Here is a 25015-nt window from a genome sequence, read left to right as displayed (position 1 = left end):
TTTTAGTGGATGTGAGCTTTGGACAAATGTCAGCACATCTGAAAGTTGACTTAATAACATGCTATGTTGATCAGTCAAGTGATGCTGGATTCCTAGATTATGAAGTCCATGATAAGGATAGTTCCATAACACCTACCCATTCTTGCATGAAAAAAACAAACATAGTCCAGATACTAAAAAGGTATACTGCATTTTTTATTCTAGTTCCCATGTACTCACCTTTGTTTTCTCACAGAAGGCTGTTTGATACTTCCTAGTTTATTTTAGTAGAATGCAGAATTAACTAATTTACCAATGATTCCAATATCAGTGTTTTTTATGACTGTCAGAAGGAACCCTCTTTAAGCAGATGAGTTAGTTATGACCTTCATTATTCTTCATCGCTCAATTTTCAGTAAGTTGTACAGATATATCAAATTGAAATGGTATGTAGAATAGGATAGCCTTTATTTTGGATTTGGAAGAATGTGTGCTTTTTGCACAGACTCAACATCTCCATTTCTCACATCAGGCATTCTTTTGCCTTTGAGTGGATGGAAAGTTCAGTGCCACATTCTGGATAGTTTTCTGTCTGACTCATGTTTTCGACAAATCAAATCCATTTCACTTAGGGCTTTTCCGAGTTGTTAAGCAGGTCATCTGCCTCACTTCTTTGGATTCATTTCAAATTCATGCCCAAGAAGCAAAAAAATGGTGTTCTTAGTCTCTTGTCATACTCAATCATCTGTAATGGGTCTTGACCCTCAATGGCAGCATTGGTTGATAGTATAATTTTCTCCTTAGACGTAGCAAGGACTATGCAAAAACTTCAAACTTTGTTCGAAATGGCAAATGAACTTCTTTGAATTACTTTTTGTGAATACAGGTTGGTATATCGGTGCAGCCATACTCCAGAAGCCTCACTGAAACAACAAATGCCTGTCCATTGGTTGAATGTTTTTGTTGAATGTTTGACATTGTTTGTTTCACTAGTTACTAAACCAGTATATTTGTTTAGCACTTGCTTTTCTAAAGTGCAACAATCTCTCACAAAAGACTAATCCTGAATTCCAATTCAGAATGACATTGATACTTAGAGTCTGCCTGGATAGTGAGTTTTACCCCGGGTCGCATCAGCTGGAAAATGGAATGAAAATGGGCAGTCAGTGACTGGTTTTTCATATCATGTTAGGTAGCCTAAGGAGACGCACTGTTCATGTTTTGTTGCTTGCTCAATCAAAAAGGATAGCCTGGATGTTGGACTTGGGATTAAAGAGTAAAATTTGCAAGTAAAAAGTACAAATTCTTTGCAACATCATTGTCACTTAAATAAAAATAACTGATAAACAGACTTAGCTTGTAGTTAATGGAGACAGTAGGTAGTGTTGGTGGAGGTTAGCAATCAATATAGACATCTATTTAAGGTGATTCCAGACCAGTAGTGGATAGTAAACCATCAGTGTTCACCTTGTGCCTTTGAGATCTGTGATGCATAAGATGCAAGTACACAGATGGTGACACGGTGTGGGCGTGGTGTGGGGAGATCGCAACAGTCTATATTCATTCAGTGGCCTGTTGCAATATTTTATTTGTTTTTTTTAACACTATTAAATAGAGCTTTTTAAGATGATAATTTAGTGAAAATTAATCTTAAATATTTTAAATGGACAAAGAAAAAATATGCCATTTCAGAAAGCAAGCAGTTGCTGTTTTAGTATCGGTAATGCTACATTAGGTTCAAAAAGAGTCACTATATGGAAACTAAAATTTGATACATAGTAGTTACAATCTGCAAAATAAATAGAAGTTACAACATGGAAACAGGCCATTTGGCCCACCCAGTCTCTGTCAGATTTAGAATCTTAGAATTAGAAATTAATTTTGGATAAAATTATCAATACGGCAGAAGCAATCACACTATAGCCTGCTTAACTACTTTATTCAAGCAGAGATGTACATTCGGATAATATTCAACTGAACTTTTGGGGGTTTACTAATCCCTCAGGCAGGCTCAGTGTAAAGGGCAAACATATTTATAGTAATCCAAATCAGACTGCAATGAATGCATCGCATACTACTTTATGGTTTACTTATGTAACACAATTACATAAAATGTGACATGTAGATCACTTTTCCATATATATTTAAACAAAAACTAAAAGCATAGACAATACTTAGATAAAATGAAAACATTTGAATTTCCATTCAGTAATTTACCATGATGTGTTTAAAAACAAATGAGACATCACGTAGCTTGATAATTTCCCATGACCGAGTCACCAGCATGAGGCATGTAATTTAGCATGATTTAAGATGCATATCTCTGGTTTTGTGTGTTGTTTCCAGATAGGTTTTCGTTCCTCTGACCTTTTCTGATACATTTTTGGCAGTTACCGTGATTATTTCGTTTTGCTCAGTATATGCGTGTCACCCAGGTTATTGCTGGCCAAGAAAGCAATATATTTAGGCTGTCTACCTAAGCTATACTGTAACCAATTGTGCCACTGGAAATACTGCAGCATATACAACATTATTGAAAAAGTGTATTTGGTTACTTTAGAAGTGAAAGGTGGTGACCTTTTCTACACAATTTAAGAGATTTCACAAGTATTTTTCAGCTCTTTTTTATTCTAAAGCCCATTCTCACCATAGCACATAACTCTTCTACTTGAAGAGAACAGGTGAATCAGTACTGGTTTCTGCCTGTAGTGCTAAACAAAGAGTGAATTAATGTCTCTCCTAGTAAGTGTAAATTAACTAAATCTGTGAGTAAATTGCATGAGCTTTGATTTCCAGCTTTAATTTTTCTGTTTCTGTCTTATGTGCCTTGCCTCAGTGTAGCATTTACTCAGCCGTCTCAGCTGATGTTGAGTTTGCACCACATGGAGAAACACAACTTTAAGCTTACAACCTACCAACCATAGTGAAGCAGCTTTCCTGTTAGATTTCTGCTGTTATTTCCCAGTTGCCTTTTTGGGGTTACACTTTTTTAAATGTAGTGAATTGCACACACTAGTAATATGATGATTGAAGTACATAGCTGAGTTTGAATATTGCTGGAAAGAGAGACATTTTATCAAAGCTGTTTGTCTTTGTATCCATCAGGACAAGTGCAATTATGCCAGATTTCAAATGATCAGAACAATTTACATGACAAGAGACAAGATGTGGGTTTGTTGACAAGTTGATTCTGACTGAGGCATTCCCATGAGTAAAACAACAGGGAACTATGGACTTTTTGAAGTTGCCATGTAGTTTGAAAAAGGGTAGCATCCTGTCTGTAAGCACATTTTGCCTACACACAAGAGCAACACCAAGATTAAGTTTCTGTGCCAGTTCAATGCCGTCGAGGTAAGCTGCATGTCCCTGCGATTGGCTGATCAAACTAAACAGCATATTCCCTTCAGAGATCACAGGAACTGCAGGTGCTGGAGAATATGAGATAACAAGATGTGGAGCTGGATGAACACAGCAGGCCAAGCAGTATCTTAGGAGCAGGAAAGCTGATGTTTCGGGCCTACATCCTTCGTCAGAAATGCATTTCTGATGAAGGGTCTAGGCCTGAAACGTCGGCTTTCCTGCTCCTAAGATGCTGCTTGGCCTGCTGTATTCATCCAGCTCCACACCTTGTTATTTAGCATGTTCCCTTGGTTGTTCATAATAGGCAGAGTACTTACTGTATTCCAAACAAGCCTGCATTTGCGAACTCCAAAATAAAACATCTACAATTACATCTGATTCCACAATTGGGCAGCCTTTGCTGAACAGTCCCAAGTACCTCTGCTGTCCAAACCCCCAGTCCTCAGTCACAACTTCCCCTTCTTCCCTACTACCACTGGCATTGTCCACTTGCTGTGAAATTGAAAAACTGATATTGTGTCTAGCAATGGCTGCACCGTATTCCGCAAGAAAGAAACCTCCTCTGATATTTTGGAAATTTTAAAGTTGGAAGGTTAGTGGAACCCATTCAACGAAGGGGACTGCCTCAACCCAAACTGTTGCAAGTTGTTTCAATCCAATTGGGATAATAATGAATTGAAGTGTCTGGAATAGACATGATGTGGATTACTTTAAATACAGTATTACTTGTACTGATTTGCACTCACTGTTAGTCAGGAAGGTGAAGTGTGGCTTGTAGAACTAGGTTGACAATTATAAAAGTTGCCATTTATATCGTTTCTTTTGTGGAACTTCAAACATTGAATACTAATATTTATGAAACCTGTTAATGATTAAGATAGTTATTCTCTATAATATTGCAAAGCCAAAACTGATCAGAAAGCAATTGTTTTTACTATTTTGTGTGGTCTGCATAAACAAGTTTTGAGAAAAAAAACTAGACTTATTGAGTTATTAAATGTCTTACAAATCCCAAAGACAGATAGTTTTGAATAGCTAAAGTGTGCTACATTTAATGACACTGTTTGTAAAAGCAAATTCTAAGCTTAGGTAATTTGGAAATGTTAAGAAAAGCCAAACAGATAAATTTGCTTTAAACATCAAAATGATTTTCATAGTATAATTTCCACATGTAGAATGGAATAACTGAGAACCTAATTTCACAGTGGCCTGTTTCAATTGAAAAATTTGGCAGAAGCGTGAATGTTAAATTGCTGAGTTTGCCCTGTACAACTGTTAATTCTGGTTCTTGTCATGCTGGTACCTGTTTAACCCTCTTTAATAGCTCTGTCATGCTTAGCCATGTACTAGGCAATGGGCAGTCAGAATCGTCACAGTTCCGAGGGGAAAAAAACACAGTCAATTGTTTTGGGATCAAGGAAAGATTCTTCTGCACTGCAGTTCAGTAACTGGTTTAATGTCTGCACTGGTGCTGTCATCTTCTGAACTTTAAAAGGAAGACACACAAACACACTACAGTAAACCTTCTTTTTCGAGTTACTTGAAACAGTTTAAAATACTTTACAGAAGAAAACCATCACATTTGCTTGTAAGATGGCTATTTCCCCACAGGGAGACATTCACGGGTCATTGTCACCTATTGTAGCAAGGATTGGACCCTAACACTGAGCATGCACTGTCCACATTTATGCCTCTGGCTTCTTTCAAAGTGCTTGTGGGGACATCAGCAACATCAGTTAGTTTACTGTATGAATAGTAATGTGGCACATCATTGACATAATGTGTGGGCTTAGTGTAATATTCAGAAAGGAACAGCATTGGATTTTCTCACATTTCTAGATTCCCACCGGTGGTGGGCATTGTCACTCATGCGCATAGTGTCACTCATGCGCATAGCCCTGCACGCCCTCCTCCTTGAAGCAGATCTGTTTTTGAACAGAAAAGGCTTCCATTCACTCAATGTGGAGCTTGTTCGTGATCACATGAGGCCAGTGTCTGGTATCCCAGCTAAGGTCAGAATGCTGTCATAACATGCATATTCTGAATATCCTCTGTAGCACCTGACATTGCTGTAGAGCAGGGCTAGGAGCCAAGCAGAGAAGATGGAAGTGAAGCTCCTTCTTGAATTCAATCAGTGGCTTGCTATGCTATTTCAGAGAGCAGGTAAGAGTCAGCTGCATTGCTGTGATTCTGGACTAGACCTGAAGGGGATGACAAATTTCCCTCCCTAAATAACATTAGCTTTTAAAGCAACGTGGCATGTTCACTGTCATCATCACTGATATTAGCTTTTTACTCCAGGTTTGTTTAACTTAATTTAGATATGTCAGGGTGAGATTTGAATTAATTTTTTTTGGATTAGGAGTTTGGTATCGTAATCCTAATGCCATTGTACTTTCATACAATCTTAAACTGATTTCTCAACATCTAGCTCATGTCTCTTTTCAGTAACCCTGACATAAACATGTAGCTCAGAAATAATGACTCATGCATCAACAAGAGTTGTCATCACACATCCTACTGGTATCCTGAAGCAACAATCACTTGTCGTTGACAAATTGGAAGAGGTTCATCAGGCCAGTCTTAAGTGTGTCTCCAGTTTCTTATTGCTGCCTCTCAATCCAGTTATTAAAAGGGAAATTACTTTGAGGATACCTGGAGAGGAAGATATGGAATGGGACATTAAAGAAGGAATTGAAGAAAGCAGACAAACATGGCCCAATAGCAAGCATCCAGAGTTGCTACATAGAAGTGATTCTCTTAATTAGTCCCTTCCTCCCCAACACCAATAGTTTTTTTATTTGTTTGATCTAATCCTCAGACCAACGATATTAATGTCCTCAGCCTGCACAACTTTTGAGTTCTGCTTGTGCCTATAACATGAGGAAGACAAAACAGGTATACCAAAAACAAATATTTAATTTTGTTACGAAATTACACTTCTTTCTTGATTTGACAAAGGTTGATTTGATTTCTACCTTACTGTAAATCAGCTATGGGCAATCCATAATGCCTGCCTTCTGTTGGTGGCACAAGACCAATTCTCGTGCACCTGGAATGTTGTTCCTCTGTAACTAGAGCAAAGAACATGGAAGGTTACTGAAATTCTGCCGATAGTACTTGAGATGGCTGTGCTGAGCACCCTGAATAGGATCTGAACGCAGAGCTGCTTACTGACTGCTGGGAGTTGGCTTTGGTCAGGGTGATCTGATCCAGCTGGTTGTCATTGTTGGAAACAGAGTGACATGGGAACCAGAAAATGCCCTCATCGTTGACTTTCCTTTGCTCAGCACTCAAACAGGGAGCCATTATATACTGTGAGACTCTTGTGATCCTACTCATGCTCACTTTCAATCTTTGTAAACTGGTAAATAACTCTGCAGCCAAAGTCGAGGTGCTAAGTATCTGAGTGTCTGTCGAATAAGTCAGAGCTGTTACCAATTAATCCATCAGATGGGGATCCTGCAATACTCCTAGAGCTGAAACACATTCTGTCCCTCTGCCCTTGCTCCTACGTACTCATGCTGGACGGGTTTTCAAATGCAGACACTACTTAAGTATGCACAGTGACAGGCTTTCAGTTGGTAACAGCAGTTTTGAGGTTGAGGCACGTTTCCTGTTCTTGTTTGCTGTTGGCCTGCTTTTTCTTTCCCTCACGTAGGATGCATGTATCTTCGGGATCTGAAATGTAAGAAAGGGAGAAGAGTTGTATTTAGTGACATGGATAAGCAAAGATGGTTAAATGGCTTTTGAAAAGAAGCTGCAATCTCATGCAAGAAGTGTAAAGGTGGGATTTCAGTGAGAAGGACAGAGTGATGCCTGAAAGTCCTTTACTGTCACCAGGGGCCAGGCTTCTAATACAGCCTGTTCCCATGATGCCCATAACTTGGTCTCCAAGTGGGGACTAGCAAATGGATTGAAAGAAGAAAGTGTATCATGTTAGAACAGTGAGAATCTTTTGAGGACGTGCAAGTCAGGGTAGAATGTATAGAAAATGTGTGCTAGGTGGCAGAGGTGTGTCAAGGTGAAAGAAGAAATTGCATAGTGGCAGCTCCAGTGTGTTGCAGTAGGAACTGACAACAGCAGAGTAAGGTGTGTTGCAGCAATTGTAGGAGAGTAATGACAATTGAGTGAGGAATGGCCAGCGAGTTTTGAGAAGATTTATAGCTCAGGTTGAGTTTCTGGGAATGGCTGTTGAGAACTATAGCAATAGTTGGTGCTGGGCTAATCATTGATTAAATGTAGGAAGATGTTCATGGACAAGGAGAGCTGGGGTAAGTTTCCTGGCTCATGCCTAGCATGAATCTTTAGCTAAATCTTACCATTTTTTGGCTAAGTCTGAGTGGTATAGTGTTTTTTGGAGGGTTTTTCACTGCAAGTCCTAGCGAGTTCTCTTGGTATATTTTACCAAACACGACACATTAATTAAATACCACACTCCATGGTGTTCCCCACATCCAATTCCGGCCCTGTCCTATCATGCACCGTTTCCAGAACAATTTGCCATTCAATGAATATTAGGGAATTCACCAGCATTCCTTGCTTCCGTGACATCTCTAAAAGTGCATTGTGCCTTCAGGCAAGTGCTGTTAGTCCAGAATTGCCCTGTATTTCTAAAATTTCCTGATGTTTACCCCAAAAATGGCAGACAGAGGGAAATCATTGCCCACAGTGCAGCCAGGGATGTTGTGGGGTGGTGCAGAGTTGGAACATCCTCTTCCCCAGGATCAGGAATGGGAGCCAGGACACTGGACCGTACCAGCTGGTCTGGAATTGCCCCCCAGGTTAAAACAGTCGTAGCTACTCGAGGGAATGCCCAGTACTGCAATAACTTTCTCAATTCTGTCAGAGTAAATGCTGCCTTCTTCTCTCCAATACTTCACAGTTACTCGATCCCCATTACTGCACTTCCACTTCCTACCAAAGTGTATCCTTTGCCACTCTCATTATTACCTACAACACCTCTCACACTGTCACCCTCCCCAACCCCTGATGGCTCTAACCCTACATGCCCTCTGTCCTACTTGTTCAGGACACCTCCCCACACATACCAAAAGGAACGGCTATGCCAGTCACTTTAATCACTTGTAAGACTTGTCCCTCTCATTTCGGGGGTAAAATAGTCCCCAAAAGAGCAGAAGGAGACAAAATGGGTGGTGGGATGTCTCTCATTCTGCTCCTCACCTCTTATGTGGAGAATATCCTGAATCTGACTATGCTGAATTGCTGAATGACTGCCCCTAGGCTGCTGGACTGGTGTTGGAGGCTACCCTAGACTTAGTCTGCTGGGGAACCCTGTATGACAGCTATGCCTCTTGAAGGGACTGAGGACTGCCAATACCCGTGATAAGATTCTTGGCTCTGTGCTTGAGCTAAATAGTAAGGCAAGAACCAAGTAATATCAGTTTCATAAATCTGGCCGAGTGGCTTTGTGCAAAAAGGCAAGGCGATGCAAGGCAGGAATGATGTGACTGTGCAGGTAGGCTTAGAAGGGGTGCTCACCATGACAGCAAGTGAAGACCCCATAGAAGCAGCCTGGCCCAATCTATGGGCTGCTTGATTGTCCCTGAGTGCATAGTGTCCTTGCAGAAATGTTATGTAAGTGGATTATAAATGTGTCATGAAGGCTCTTAAAAGCTGATACGCTCCACATCCAACATGTATGTGGTGGGTGCCCTGAAATGTAACTACCGATTGTCCAACGTAGAGATTATATGGAAATGTGGCGTGTTGTCTCCACCTGCTGTGGTATCAATTGTTTTCCTCTCCTTTAATCTGTTTTGTGCATTTGGTAAGATAAGAAAGCTGAATATTACTGAGGCAAGTTGTGCCATTAAGAATGTATTTACAAACATTCATTGACCTTAATTGGCAACTTGAGCTGCCTAGCAAGAAACTCTTTTATGCTTGTGAAAAGCATAAAAGATGGCACCAGATGCTGCTGATGTCAGGATGGGCCTGGCTGGATTTTTCATCTGATTTTGCTGTATGTCTTGGTGTAACCTACTTCGCTTAGACCCACAGAATATCCACCCTTTGTCTTGGGCACGGTACTCTCTCATACTCTTCGCACAATGCCACCTTTTTGCATTCGAGCCTGGCAATTACCTTCTCTATTCTGCTGGAGTTAGTGCTGCGATCTTCTCTCCAAAACTTCACACTTACTCCGTCCCTACTACTGAACCCACTTGCCACCAAGTCTTATTCTCTGCTGCTCTCATTATTACCTACAACATGCCTGGTGGATAGAAGAGGCCCCACTTTCAGTTGACTTTTTTGACCAAGACCTCAAAATTGGGGTCTGAACAAAAAAACAGAGTAGGGCCTTGTGGCTTTTCCTGTATCTGACATTGCCCACAGAGTATACGTCCCCTTTATGATGTGCAGCTTGCCTTCAAATTGCCTCAGGTGTGTGCAAAACCGGCACCCCTATCAGGTCAGTTGCTTGTCAATAGTGTGAGTTTTGTTGGCGGCGTGCCTGTCGTTATTGATGAGACCCAGTTGTTTGAGATCTTCCTCATAGGCAGGTGATTAGCCAGCATTATGACAGCCCACCCCAAAAGCCCACTTAAGGCAATTTCAGGGTTTCATGTTGCCATGTTTATCTGTATTAACATGTCATTAGGAAACCACTTCATCCAACTTCATGTTTTGAAAGAAATTTAAAAGTATTTTCAAGCTAGCATTTTATATAACTCTATATCTGGCATTTCTTTTACACTGGTGATCTAGGTGATTTTATTTATTTTAGGTTTAAATATGCTCTGTTGATAAACATGGGGGAAATTTTGACTAACCTCTAAACTTTAGTTTTCATGTGCTAGAATAAAGCTGAATGGCACCAAAATATAAAGACAATAATGTTGAAAGGATAATATATCTTGTGACAACAACATTTAAGTCACTGCCCTATTACCAAGCTCAGTTTTGTATAACTAATACACCAACCCTCTGCTTTAGAAATGCAAAGAGAGGGCAGGCTGGGCTTTTCTAATCATGTTGAATGCTAGGTCATAGACCTCTCTCCCTGAGATAGAAGCAAAAATATTTGTGCATATTTTATGTACCATTCTAATTTAATCTTAGAAGTAGATGGTCATATGTGAAATTCTCTTATGGTTTCCAGCTAGTTCTGCCTGATCATAATACGTACTATTGAAAATCACCAATTTTACTTGTCCAGTCCCACAATGCGATAGAAGTGGCTGCTTGTCACTGAACTATAGGTTCTGTCTCTGACTACAAGTCATTTGCATGTAAAAATCATATTATCTGCCTTGGAATTTGGCTGCTAATCTCTTTTATATGGGAACATATACCAAATTCCTTTATTTTCCCCCATTTAAAATATTTCATAAATTTTTCTGAACTTTGGCAACATTTAGTTTTACTTCAGCAAACCAAGGATGGACTGTGTTGTAATCTGTGGTATTTATAGATGTGAGCTGAAATAACTTCTGCTCGTGTTAGACAGTGTTGCAGCTTCTTTCATTGTGCACAGTTACAAAATTAAGAATTTCGCCTTCTGAAAGCTGAAAGACACCTCAGTAATAAAAATTTGCAAGTGTTGTATGTTGGCTGAGAATCATGCTGCATTATAAAGGAGCAGGTTGCACAGTTTGCATTGGGAGAATTTAAAAAAAAATGAAGTTTTACTGAAATCCAAAGACTATTTCAGTGCATTTATTCCTTCTCGAAAGCTTTGCAGCAGTCAGTACTGAAAATGTTTATACAATACATATTTTGATATTTCCCCTGTGATAAACCGATGCCATTGTCTTTGGCAAGAGCAAAACAAAAACACAGTAGTGTAATAACAGTGTAGTTGGCGTTACTCCCCAATTTGTGTTTTGCAGCTACACAAGATTCAAACTCAGATGCATAGAGATACAAATTGCTTACTAATCTACGTACAGCTAATTTATATTGGATAGACTTTAATGAGATGCACCCAATCTTTTTACTTGTGCCATGATTAGAATCAAGCCCCAGGTCTTGATAAATATTCCATCAGAGTATTCAAATTACCCTTAAGGGCATTAATATAGGATAATAGATGGCTGGCAGTGAATTACATGGCAGTAATTCAATCGAGTGGCTCTGATGATGTCATAAATTGAAGGTACTAAGTGGCTTCAGAACATTTCCAGACTCCCCCTCCCACAGTCCCCTCTTCTCCCCCCACTCCCCCCCCCCCCCCCACCATCCAGTTTAATTACCATCTTAATCCTGCTGTCTGTCATTACTTTCTTTAATGTACAATATGTAAAAGAATGCTTGGTGCAACCTTCAACAGTTTAGGGTGCCGTGGTGGGTATAGCGCCTTAGTAAACGACTCAGGCTTGGGTTTGATCATGCCAGTCCACTGAGTTGGTGATTTCAGTAAATTTGTATCAGGAGTGGACGTCAATCTGAGATAGTTTCTGCCCCATTTCCGCTGAGTTCATTCCGGGGAATTCAGCTGTACCTAGGTGAGTAGAGGCCTTGGAGGGAGGATCATGTCTGTTCCAGTATAATGCTCAATTGTCTAGAAAGGCAAAAAGGGAATGCCTCAAATAAATTAATTTGGCCTCTTTTTTTTTGAATTTGGATGCACAACATAACTTTTCGTCAACTTGTATGTATCTAATGGAGTTGCTTGAATATTGTGTTATAATGGAGGTTGAGATATGGCATGTAAGGGTGCTTTTTTTGGAGTAGGAAGACTTTTGAACTGGAAACGTCAGGCAAATCTATTTATTATTAAACTGGCACCGCTTTTTCTTTAGTTGATATTGCATAAAGTAGATTTCAACTAATTTTGACATCTCATTTTGAAATGACTTCCTTCTTTATCCTTCTGCCCCTGCATTATGTATTATCTCCTGACCAAATGTTTAGATAGCTGGGGTTGTAGTCAGTTTGTAACCAGCCACAACCAGTGTTTAGATTGATTTCCTCTGGTTAGTTTTTCTTCCTCAGACGGATCAACAGAGTCTTCTGTTGAAAGATTTGGTGAAGGCGAAGGGTCATAGCATGAAATTTTATGGCCTCACTCATGGCGTGTTAGGATGTCAAAGGGTTGGATGGAATGGTCATGTGCTGTAACCCCATCACCACCGGAGCAGGAATGTCCCCTTGTCGGACTTCTCTCCTTGTTGCCAACCGGGGCCTCATATGGACAATGAATGACTATTTAAGAGCCTCACCAGTCTGATGCAGTTATAAACTCAGTGGTGGGTAAACCTGCCGACACGCAGCATGCTGACAGGTAAAACTCTGCAAAGTACTTGTTTCCCAGGCTAGGGGTAGGCCAGACTTGTGCTGAAAGGTACTCCGTGCTTGTGGCCCATTGAGAACCACACCCTCAGTTCTTGCTGCAGATACTTACACACCCCTCTCCCCATGATCCCCACTCTGCAAAACTCACTTCGCCATTATTTAGTTATGGCATGGGTGACGTTCCATCCCTCGACCTTCGGTCGGTGTTGTTCCTGCAGTAGCCATAACCTCCCAGTGGCGCTGCTGTTCAAAGGAGCTGCTCACCTCCGAATGGTCAGAAGCTCTCAATAGGCAACATTTCCACCCTGGGATCTTTTGATCCCTGGAAAGACCCCCATTGGCTACTTTAAGTGTCTGAGTAGCATTTAATACCAATGCACCATCCCAGAGCATGCAACAAAAGATCTCCCTTCAGTTCTCCAGCTAACCGGGAGATCCTCGCTACTTCTATAAAATCTAGCCCATTTGTTGAACACTATCAAATTGTAAGAGAGAGGGTAAATGAAGGAACTACGGGATTTATATAACCTCAAACTGCCAGAGAAAGAGTTTAAATCAGTGTGATTATTTGATTTGAGGACAGCTTATTTAGAGTCTAGCACCTTTCTGTTCAAGATTGGTGAGCACCTGTTAACTATTTGTTCAGGCAAAAAAAAAATCCAATTTAAAACGTGATCTTTTCTCCCCCTTTTTTCGCTCATTGAAGACGCTGGGGTGCAGTTCCACAAGTGTCGACAGCCCTCCCTATCTTCGCCCAAGAGCCCATTCTACATGTGGAAGCTTAAACCGTGAGTATCAGCAGGTTGTCTCACTCTGAATGGCAATAGAACCACTCAGCTCTTGATATCTGCAGGTGCACTTTCCAGCACCCAGTCAACTATTGTACTGGAACCCTGGCAATTTCACTTCCCTGTGTTCTTTTCCTCTTCCTTGGTCTAGAGACACCAACGTTGATTGCAGTATCCTATCACCACTTCTGAGATCATTCAACTCAGCATGGATCAGATACTGAGCTTGGACTGTTGCAGTCCTTCTTCGCTCAATGTATGCCCAGTGATGCATTAACCTCAATAACCAAGCTGGGAAGCTAAATTATTTGGATTTTTTAAAACTATATTTTCATATTTGCCATGTCCTATTTGTCTCAAATCTCAGGTTTGTTGATGACATTATGAAATTTTTTTTTTGCCTTTTTAGTAGGTGACATGATCCTCCCATAAACTTGAACCTTTCTGACCTGAAAACCAATGTACCAGTAATCCTGAATCCCGAGTGAACAGTAACTACAGCTCTGTGGAATTAAATAAGCATAGCTGAGATTAGAAAGAAATCCACTGATAGATGTTGTGTCTGAGCAATACATTCAGGAGAGCTACAACATGGTTTTACTTTCACACTGACCACCAGTTGAGTGACTGAACCTTTGGGAGTAGGGACTGTACGGAGACAAACCAACAAAACAAATGGGGGTGAAGAGTGAGAATTTATCAGTTTGAGTGCCAGTGCTTGACACTTGGCAACAGGTCATGTGTCGGCTTTCTCACGGGGGGTCTCACGCACAATAAGATGGGGAACATCAATGCAAGGCTTAGAAGAGAAAGTCACGTCAAAAGGGCATGGCAGTATTTGTACCAGTTATTGGAGCCAGAAAGAATATTTGTAGTGCACTGCAAAGTACTCCTTCGGTTTGAGGATCCAACTCAAAAGATTTGTAACCAATCTGGAGAAAGAAAATATATGAAATTAGAATGAGTCTGCTTTTGCTTTGCTTTTGATAAAAAAAGATTGGTGAGTAATAAATTTATCAAACTAAAAATGCAGAAGCTAATGGACTTCTCAAGTTTCAATGCATGGAAAATAGAAAGCAGGCTCCTGTTACTGCAAAGATACACAGATGCTGTCTGCTTTAATCGCTTGGTCATGGTTGGCAGACAGTTAGTCATCACAGGCTATGACAGGGTGAAAGCAGGGTGCCAGTGTCCCTTTCAAGTGAAAATTTGATGCAGAAAATATTCTCTTTCTCCTTCCCTAGAAGTTAACAGCAACATTTTACTTCAAATCATTAGTCTCGCATAACTCAATCAATATGGATTTACTCAAAAATCAATTTCCTACCGCAAATATGATTGTTAAATAATTCACAAGTAACAAGCCCTCTGGCACCTGGAGGTTGAAGGGGGTAAGTAGTGAACAAGATTTAAAGCAGATTTCAATTAAATGGAGAGAAAAAAGATATTAACATTCAGTCAGGCTTTGAAACTTTTCTTCACTTGGTCAGAAAAATCTTTCTTTAGGAAAGGGAGGGGGCAAGTGAAGGAAAGCATAGATCAGTGCAGGTGCAATGAAGCAAATTTAAATGTTCAGCATATGTAAGTGCAATCTGAAAATCATTGTCTTGCAAAGAACGCTTGAAATTGGTCCCTAATGGCCCCTGCTTTTGTCATATGGTCTTGATTATAACGATAAAATTGCATTGCCATGCCTTTAGTGAGAACGAGGTGGATGAATTATTGTTACGTGTATTGAATACTGTATGTGTGTGTGTGTGTGTGTGTTTGTGTGTGTGTGGTGGGTGGGTGGGTGTGTGTGTGTGTGTGTGTGTGTGTGTGTGTGTCTGAGAGCGTGTGTGAGAGCGAAGGAGTGAGTGAGTGAGTGAATGAATCAGGGCAGTCACTGGACATATACTGTGTCTTTGCAGCAGTTTTCAAAGAGGCTACCTCTCCTGCTGAAAGGTACCTGCTGTAGCACCATTATTTTACTGGGAAAACCAGCGGGATGCTTGAAGGTGTTTGGAAAGTTGGTGCAGATATGATGGCTGAATCTCTGTTTGCATCAAGCTCAATAATAAATTCTAGCTAATTCATTTTTTATTCTCTCTTGGGGTCTGCTTGCAGACTTGACTTAACAGAGGAAGCATCATGTTACTTCCTTTAAATAATTGATGTCTCTCAGCCTAAGCCAGCTCAGAAGAAAATCTGAAAATAGTGACTGATTAAGTAAATATGTAGCTTCTGCATTCCTGATACGTGGGTGGGATTGCTGTCATTGGATCTTTGTGCACAGCTTTCCATTTTAGAGGATGTACATTTGACAGATTGCCGTTGCTACCAAAAGTGCCATTAAAGAGACTGTTGTCCTTTTAGTTTGGCTGATGTAGGCAGGTTGCTGCTAATAATACAAAAAAAAACAGTTCTTCATAAACACTTCCGCTACGTAACAACTGTAGAATTTGCTGAAAAATGTGATTTTTCAATGAAATGCGCAGTAATGACTTCACAGTCGTTAATGTTTCAATGTGATCGTCATCACAAATCAATGATCCTGAGTGCCCTGCCCGTTGGCATATCCACACTGAAAGACAGAATCAGCAGAAAAACAAACCCAAAATGGAATAAAACAAACCCATACAATTTACTGTATGTATTATTAAAAATAACAGATACCTAGTAGTGATTACAAGGCAGTAATCTAATCTCAGAGTTTAGATGACAGTTATAAACCACTCAAGGTTTGCACTTGTGGCTTATGACATCACCTGAAGCCCTCTATTAAATTACTGCTTTGTAATCATTCTTTGGTAATCATTGCTCTCCAAAACACATGGCATTTCTTATTTTCTAGTAATCCGCTCTGAAAACAAACTTATAATTTTTCAGTGACTGATGTGATGCCCTTTTAACATGGAGTCAAATATTCTTATCAAGTTTATTATCCTTTACCTGTGGAATTGTTTTGAACAGTGCGTTACATAGTATAAAGAATAATCTGCTAACGAGTTAAAACAAGAATTTAATCGCTCATCTGTTGATATAAATTGTGTGACTTCTGTTGTCTTGGCTCACAGTCCAAGGGATGCTATGATTGTTAGTTCAAGCCCTTGTTGCCAGCAGCCCTTGGATCTGAGCTGTGACGGACGACTGTTTGGTTGGAAAATCTATAATTAAAATAAAACCACATGATATTTTACTTGGCTATAAGAAAATGACTGTTACCACTTAACATTTTGGAATCTGTGTAAAAGTACTGAGCATTCAAATTAATTATGAAAGCTCAGTTATTGCCTGACGCACGCCTTCTTCTTTGGAGGGTGTGAGGCAAAAGTGGGGGTGAGGGTGCAGTGGATGAGGTGTGCTCAAGATGACTACAATCAAGTTGCTTAACAACAAGAGATTTTGCTGCAAAACCCAAGTCAGTCCTCACCTTACATAATCTCTTGAGTTCACAAAGTGTATTTTTCAGCAAAACTCAGATTCCCTTCTCTCGGTACCAAACCTGGGAGATGGAGGACAGACTGTATTGGCTGCAGCACTGTCTCGATTTAAACCAGTTACTCAGAACATGCTAGTGGTGAACTTTTGGGTATTGGTCATCACATCTTCTTGAGTGGTGTTTATGTAATCTTAGATTTATAAATCATATTTTTCAAGAAACTAAGATAATAAAATGTGAGGCTGGATGAACACAGCAGGCCAAGCAGCATCTCAGGAGCACAAAAGCTGACGTTTCGGGCCTAGACCCTTCATCAGAGAGGGGGATGGGGGGAGGGAACTGGAATAAATAGGGAGAGAGGGGGAGGCGGACCGAAGATGGAGAGTAAAGAAGATAGGTGGAGAGGGTGTAGGTGGGGAGGTAGGGAGGGGATAGGTCAGTCCAGGGAAGACGGACAGGTCAAGGAGGTGGGATGAGGTTAGTAGGTAGCTGGGGGTGCGGCTTGGGGTGGGAGGAAGGGATGGGTGAGAGGAAGAACCGGTTAGGGAGGCAGAGACAGGTTGGACTGGTTTTGGGATGCAGTGGGTGGGGGGGAAGAGCTGGGCTGGTTGTGTGGTGCAGTGGGGGGAGGGGATGAACTGGGCTGGTTTAGGGATGCAGTGGGGGAAGGGGAGATTTTGAAACTGGTGAAGTCCACATTGATACCATATGGCTGCAGGGTTCCCAGGCGGAATATGAGTTGCTGTTCCTGCAACCTTCGGGTGGCATCATTGTGGCAGTGCAGGAGGCCCATGATGGACATGTCATCAAGAGAATGGGAGGGGGAGTGGAAATGGTTTGCGACTGGGAGGTGCAGTTGTTTGTTGCGAACTGAGCGGAGGTGTTCTGCAAAGCGGTCCCCAAGCCTCCGCTTGGTTTCCCCAATGAAGAGGAAGCCACACCGGGTACAATGGATACAGTATACCACATTGGCAGATGTGCAGGTGAACCTCTGCTTAATATGGAAAGTCATCTTGGGGCCTGGGATGGGGGTGAGGGAGGAGGTGTGTGGGCAAGTGTAGCACTTCCTGCGGTTGCAGGGGAAGGTGCCGGGTGTGGTGGGGTTGGAGGGCAGTGTGGAGCGAACAAGGGAGTCATGGAGAGAGTGGTCTCTCTGGAAAGCAGACAGGGGTGGGGATGGAAAAATGTCTGGGGTGGTGGGGTCGGATTGTAGATGGCGGAAGTGTCAGAGGATGATGCGTTGTATCTGGAGGTTGGTGGGGTGGTGTGTGAGAACGAGGGGGATCCTCTTTTGGGCAGTTATGGCGGAGGTGGGGTGTGAGGGATGTGTTGCGGGATATGCAGGAGATGCGGTCAAGGGCGTTCTCGACCACCGTGGGGGGAAAGTTGCGGTCCTTGAAGAACTTGGACATCTGGGATGTGCGGGAGTGGAATGCCTCATCCTGGAAGCAGATGCGGCGGAGGCGGAGGAATTTGGAATAGGGGATGGAATTTTTGCAGGAGGGTGGGTGGGAGGAGGTGTATTCTAGGTAGCTGTGGGAGTCAGTGGGCTTGAAGTGGACATCAGTTACAAGCTGGTTGCCTGAGTTGGAAACTGAGAGGTCCAGGAAGGTGAGGGATGTGTTGGAGATGGCCCAGGTGACTTGAGGTTGGGGTGGAAGGTGTTGGTGAAGTGGATGAACTGTTCGAGCTCCTCTGGGAAGCAAGAGGCGGCGCCGATACAGTCATCAATGTAACAGAGGAAGAGGTGGTGTTTGGCGCCTGTGTAGGTGCGGAAGAGGGACTGCTCCATGTAACCTACAAAGAAGCAGGCATAGCTGGGGCCCATGGCCACCCCCTTTGTCTGTAGAAGGAATCGAAAGAGAAGTTGTTGAGGGTGAGGACGAGTTCGGCTAGGCGGATGAGGGTGTCGGTGGAGGGGGACTGGTCGGGCCTGCGGGACAGGAAGAAGCGGAGGGCCTTGAGGCCATCTGCATGTTGAATACAGGTGTATAGGGACTGGACGTCCATGGTGAAAATGAGGTGTTGGGGGCCAGGGAATTGGAAGATCTGGAGGAGGTGGAGGGCGTGGGTGGTGTCACGGATGTACGTAGGGAAACCACCTCCTCCTGAACTTGCAATTCCCTGGCCCCCAACACCTCATTTTCACTATGGACGTCCAGTCCCTATACACCTGTATTCCGCAGGCAGATGGCCTCAAGGTCCTCCGCTTCTTCCTGTCCCGCAGGCCCGACCAGTCCCCCTCCACCGACACCCTCATCCGCCTAGCTGAACTCGTCCTCACCCTCAACAACTTCTGTTTCGATTCCTTCTACAGACAAAGGGGGTGGCCATGGGCCCCAGTTATGCCTGCCTCTTTGTAGGTTACGTGGAACAGTCCCTCTTCCGCACCTACACAGGCGCCAAACTCCACCTCTTCCTCTGTTACATTGATGACTGTATCGGCGCCGCCTCTTGCTCCCCAGAGGAGCTCGAACAGTTCATCCACTTCACCAACACCTTCCACCCCAACCTCAAGTCACCTGGGCCATCTCCAGCACATCCCTCACCTTCGTGGACCTCTCAGTCTCCATTTCAGGCAACCAGCTTGTAACTGATGTCCACTTCAAGCCCACTGACTCCCACAGCTACCTAGAATACACCTCCTCCCACCCACCCTCGTGCAAAAATTCCATCCCCTAATCCCAATTCCTCCGCCTTTGCCGCGTCTGCTTCCAGGATGAGGCATTCCACTCCCGCTCATCCCAGATGTCCAAGTTCTTCAAGGACCGCAACTTTCCCCCCACAGTGGTCAAGAACGCCCTTGACCACATCTCCCACATTTCCCTCCACACATCCCTCACACCCCGCCCCCGCCACAACCACCCAAAGAGGATCCCCCTCGTTCTCACACACCACCCCACCAACCTCCGGATACAACGCATCATCCTCTGACACTTCCGCCATCTACAATCCGACCCCACCACCCAAGACATTTTTCCATCCCCACCCTTATCTGCTTTCCGGAGAGACCACTCTCTCCATGACTCCCTTGTTCGCTCCACACTGCCCTCCAACCCCACCACACCCGGCACCTTCCCCTGCAACCGCAGGAAGTGCTACACTTGCCCCCACACCTCCTCCCTCACCCCCATCCCAGGCCCCAAGATGACTTTCCATATTAAGCAGAGGTTCACCTGCACATCTGCCAATGTGGTATACTGTATCCATTGTACCCGGTGTGGCTTCCTCTTCATTGGGGAAACCAAGCGGAGGCTTGGGGACCGCTTTGCAGAACACCTTTGCTCGGTTTGCAATAAACAACAGCACCTCCCAGTCGCGAACCATTTCAACTCCCCCTCCCATTCTTTAGATGACATGTCCATCATGGGCCTCCTGCAGTGGCACAACGATGCCACCCGAAGGTTGCAGGAACAGCAACTCATATTCCCTTGGGAACCCTGCAGCCCAATGGTATCAATGTGGACTTCACCAGCTTCAAAATCTCCCCTTCCCCCACCACATCCCAAAACCAGCCCAGTTCGTCCCCTCCCCCCACTGCATCACACAACCAGCCCAGCTCATCCCCTCCCCCCACTGCATCCCCAAACCAGCCCAGCCTTCTCTGCCTCCCTAACCTGTTCTTCCTCTCACCCATCCCTTCCTCCCACCTCAAGCCGCACCTCCATTTCCTACCTACTAACCTCATCCCACCTCCTTGACCTGTCGGTCTTCCCTGGACTGACAGATCCCCTCCCTACCTCCCCACCTATACTCTCCTCTCCACCTATCTTCTTTTCTCTCCATCTTTGGTCCGCCTCCCCCCTCTTCCTATTTATTCCAGAACCCTCATCCCATCCCCCTCTCTGATGAAGGGTCTAGGCCGGAAATGTCAGCTTTTGTGCTCCTGAGATGCTGCTTGGCCTGCTGTGTTCATCCAGCTTCACACTTTGTTATCTTGTTGCCTGACAATGTGGTCTTGCATTGCTGTTCCATGGTCCAATTGTCAGGGCTGGGAGAGTGCCGATCAAGGAAGACAATACTGCATGTCATTTTTGTGCATCTGAATGAAACTATTTCTGCAATAAGGCCAGGGACTTGAGAAACTCGTGGCCACATTTGTTGACCTGTCCTTCAAAACGTATTTATACTGTAGCTGGAAGATTAAGTTATACCAAGAAGAAAATAAGTTTAAAGTCAGGATAATAATATGGAAAATTTAACGTGATGGCAGCCTTCGAGTCACAATATATTCCTGATGATGTGTTTAAAATTAACCAGTTTCCAAACATACTATTTCTGCAGAAATTACTTCAAAAAGCCAATATATCATATTGTTTATGTGCTTGAGTATTAAGAATAGACAGTGCTACAGCATAGAATCTAATATCACAAGCTAGCAAACTGGTAAGAAAATTGACCAGCTGTTTCAATCTTATCAAGTAAAATATTTTTATGTGTGTATGCTCGCACATGTGTGTGAGAGAGAACACAGTGATGACACCTGCTCATGGCAAGAGTCTGCCCATGAAGTCTTTTAATATGGAAAAGCTCATGTGCTGCAGCTCCCATGCAGTCCTAGCAGACCAGTAGACTCTTCCATGCTTAACGTCCTGCCTTCAGCATATCAGAGAGATTTAGAGATTGATAATCAACCTTTTTTGTCATGTTAGGACACATCTTCTATGACCATCAATTTCTGTGGTGGTACCTGAATCCGAACTTCTGATCCAGAGTAGAAACATTGTCGTCACACTGCAAGGTGTCCTCCAGATAAATTGTGTCCTCTTGCAATTAAGCAATGTTTTTAACTATTTAGAAATTTTCACCAAAGGAGAGATTCAGCAGATTAACTGTAAGATGTACACAAATCGCTAATTGAGACAAGACAGAACACATTATTACATTTTTGTCATTAATTGCTAAACTGTGCAAAAATAGTAGTTACATGATGCTTTACAATATTTTTAGTTTAATTTATCATAAAGCTTACTTGTGAATATCGGAATGTTCGGACTCCATACTTATCATTTGGGATTGATGAATATCTGGAGGCTGTGATGTATTACAATTTACTCGTACCTGTTCACTGAATCTGATAAGTGAGGAATGTCGTAGTTTGGAGTTTGTAGTCAGTGGAGTAAGAACAATGCTTTCCACGAAATCTCAAGAAACATCTAGCAAACCCACTTTCCAGATTTTGATGTCAATTTATTCTGATGCTAACTATAGGGGATTTCTGGACTTAGGGAACAGTGAAGCCATTGAGTAGCCTGAGGTTCTAACTGAATCAAAATCTTTGAATTCCATCCCTAATAGTGCTGTTGGTGCACCTACACCATACTGAACTCTGGACCGCAGTGGTCCCATAGTGTGGCTCACCACCATCTTCTCCGGGACAATTAGGAATAGACTATAGTTGCTGGTCCAGCCTCGAATGCCTGTATCTTGTCAAGGAATTTAAAAAGAAGAATAGTCTTCACACAGACATCAAGCCAAGAAGTAAAAATACTGTTCGTTTTTCAATTTTTATCCAATCGAGAGTGAACAAAGTAACTATTGGGACAGATGCAATAGATTGAGGCACAAGCTAAAATATCATAAATTTTTCAGAAGACATAAATATTTATTTTCATCACTGTAAGAATCTGTGGATTTTTTAATTACAAAATGAACAACTCTCCAGACTTTCTACATTTTCAAGCTGAAAGTTTGTTCAGTAATTATGATTTTGAACAACATTAAAGGCTTGATTACACCTCATTTCACAAGGTGCAGCACTTTTAATTCTTGTTTACAGTGAGAAAAATACATTTAAAGTTGAAAGTCACATCACATCACTAATTTCTGTGACATTTGCATCTGCCAAGACTGTAATGGAGTGCCCTGTGGAGGAGCAGGGTATCCCTGACAGAAACTTTTGAATTTCTGCATTTAACAACGTGTGCATAACAGAGGCTGCTGTCTGTTTTACAGAGTAGTGATGTTGCTGTCAGTTTTTCCATCATTATAAGCACAAATCTGACCCCAAATCTTCCTTATATGGTAGAACCAAGAATAAATATCCACCTCGGCTTACAGCCATTAACAACGGAGAAAACCAAAATAAAATATGGGACAACATTCTATGTGAAGCATACATTGTATGAAGAATTAAGTAGTTTTTACCTTACTTTTGCAATTAGAAAATGCATAACATGAACTTTCATTTCAAAAAGACTGACCATACATCTTAACATTCAGAATAACTTTACAAAAATATTTGGGTCAGAAACTTCAATACCTGCACATCATACAGTCAGTCAAGGTTGTGGCAGCAACATTTAAAAATGATTTTATAATTAAGGATAGAGTATTAATGTTAACTGAAATTTATGTAGATATGAAAAACTGTTCTTTATAGCACTGTGTATAAACCTTTTGCATGACATTTCAAGCTATACATTTTTGACACATCATTAAAACTGTAAATGCATGTCGGGAAACTTGAAATTTTAGGACTTGGATTTTGTGTTAAATTCATTTGGCCCATAATTTTTGAAAAAAGTGCCAAAATGCCTTCAAATGCAAATCTGTGAGCCTTAGATCAATTGTAAGGAATGCGTTAGCATAGCAATTGTTGGAACGGTTTGACAAAAGAGAATCTGTATGGAATCATAAGCTGCTGGTCATCTCTGACCAGTTTGCTGGATTAATTTGAAGTGGTTAGCAAACCAGTGGACATTGTGTACCTGAATTTCAATTGCTTGGGCTATTTGATTTGGAATGAGGCAACAAGAGTATTGTAATGTGTTAGGGTTGGAAGAGAGATGAGGAAGTAGTATTTTAGCAAGAAGTTTGGCCAACTTTGGATTGGCTTTTGAAGGGAGATTATGAGTAAGTAGTTTAAATCTTCAAGGACATCCTCTGTAACTGCATTGTGAATGTCACACCAAATGGACTGATGCAGTTCAAGAAAATGTGTAACTATTGCCTTCTCCAGGACTTTAGGGATATGAAATAAATGCTGACCTTGCCACCGATACCCACATTCCATGGATTGATATAAAACAACACGTAAGTTGGATAAGCATCTTGAATAGAAACACATTTGAATCAACTGTTGGGATAATTGGGGAAAAAAAGATAGGGAATGTATATTCCGTTCCCCTTCAAGGTTTTCTATGTTGCTATGATTCATAAAGTGGCTGAATGTTCGATGACAAAAGTCAATGGGACTTATGAAAGGCCTCAGTGTACTAGTTGCGAGTAGAAGTTCACAACTGTTCTGTCGTTACAATTTTTAGAGTTTTATAAGAATGTCAGGCAGAATATTCTACAATAAGTCTTTATTTTTCAGCTAACACTGAATTGAGTTCAGTGGTTGTCGACAGCACCAACATGCACTAAGTCAAAAGGGAAAGTCAGTAGGCAGAGACCTGGCTTGTAGAATTCAACATAACTCATTTTAAGTCAAAAATCGTTATTAATCAAATGGTGATTTACTTGAAGAAAACATATCTTGGATTTTGCACATACGAAGAAAACAAATAAGAAGTTAGCATACCTGTCAAAAATGTGACTTAAAAGTGCAAAAAGATAATGTTGAAATTGTTTGAGGCTTTGGTGAATCTGCATCTATGTAGAGTTTGGTTGTTATCTGGGATACAGAAAATGATGAATTATTGACGGAGTTCAGAGGACGGTAAAAAGGGTAATTCCTGGTTACAAAGGGCTGAGTTCAGAGGAAAGAACGTCAACTCGAAAATCTCCTTGCAGGAAAAGAGAGGTATTTGAGAGAGCTTTGTTAAAAAGGAAATATGCTCACAGAGAATTTGGATCCAGCAGAATATTTTTCTGTCAGGTATATACTTTTAAGAAGGCCTGTCAGGTGAAGGATGCTACAGTGAATCAGAAAAATAGACACTTTTTAAAATGTAAGGGAGTGATAGAAATACAGTGGGCCATGAATAAACATGTTTGACCAAGAAGATTTGAAGTCCAATGAACAATATAGCTCTGGACAGCTAACTTCAGAAGTACTTTGGGTGTTTGATCTGATAAGTTGGATGGACCAGGGATCTCTTCTGTCAAAAATATTGCTTTGTCGTGCCATGTTGTCATTTTTGCATTCTGCACAATTTTATAGCTACTAACAAATTAATTAGTATGAACAAGAAGTGCTGCAAACAGACAGCAGATCAGTTAATATTTTTGAAAGAGAGAAGACAGATGGTTCAGGTGCCGA

At 41.9% G+C, this 25015-nt stretch overlaps 1 protein-coding gene across 7 annotated transcripts in view; it reads left to right on the top strand.

Moving 5' to 3' along the window:
* Positions 1–25015, top strand: part of esrrga (estrogen-related receptor gamma a) — a 247058-nt gene that overhangs the window by 5938 nt on the left and 216105 nt on the right. For 4 of the 7 annotated variants that reach the window (XM_048535439.2, XM_048535440.2, XM_048535442.2 and 1 more), the window contains one exon: positions 13307–13388. The exons of the other annotated variants lie outside the window; for them this stretch is intronic. In XM_048535439.2, the coding sequence (XP_048391396.1) occupies positions 13372–13388 (17 nt within the window). In that variant the 5' untranslated portion in view covers positions 13307–13371. Of the gene's footprint in view, positions 1–13306; positions 13389–25015 lie in introns of those variants that run through there. 7 annotated transcript variants of the gene reach the window in all.

The sequence above is a fragment of the Stegostoma tigrinum genome, chromosome 9 (genome assembly GCF_030684315.1).
Source record: "Stegostoma tigrinum isolate sSteTig4 chromosome 9, sSteTig4.hap1, whole genome shotgun sequence".
Lineage (NCBI taxonomy): Eukaryota > Metazoa > Chordata > Chondrichthyes > Orectolobiformes > Stegostomatidae > Stegostoma > Stegostoma tigrinum.
The sequence above is the reverse complement of the archived record's forward strand: the minus strand, read 5'-3'. Positions and strand labels throughout refer to the sequence as shown.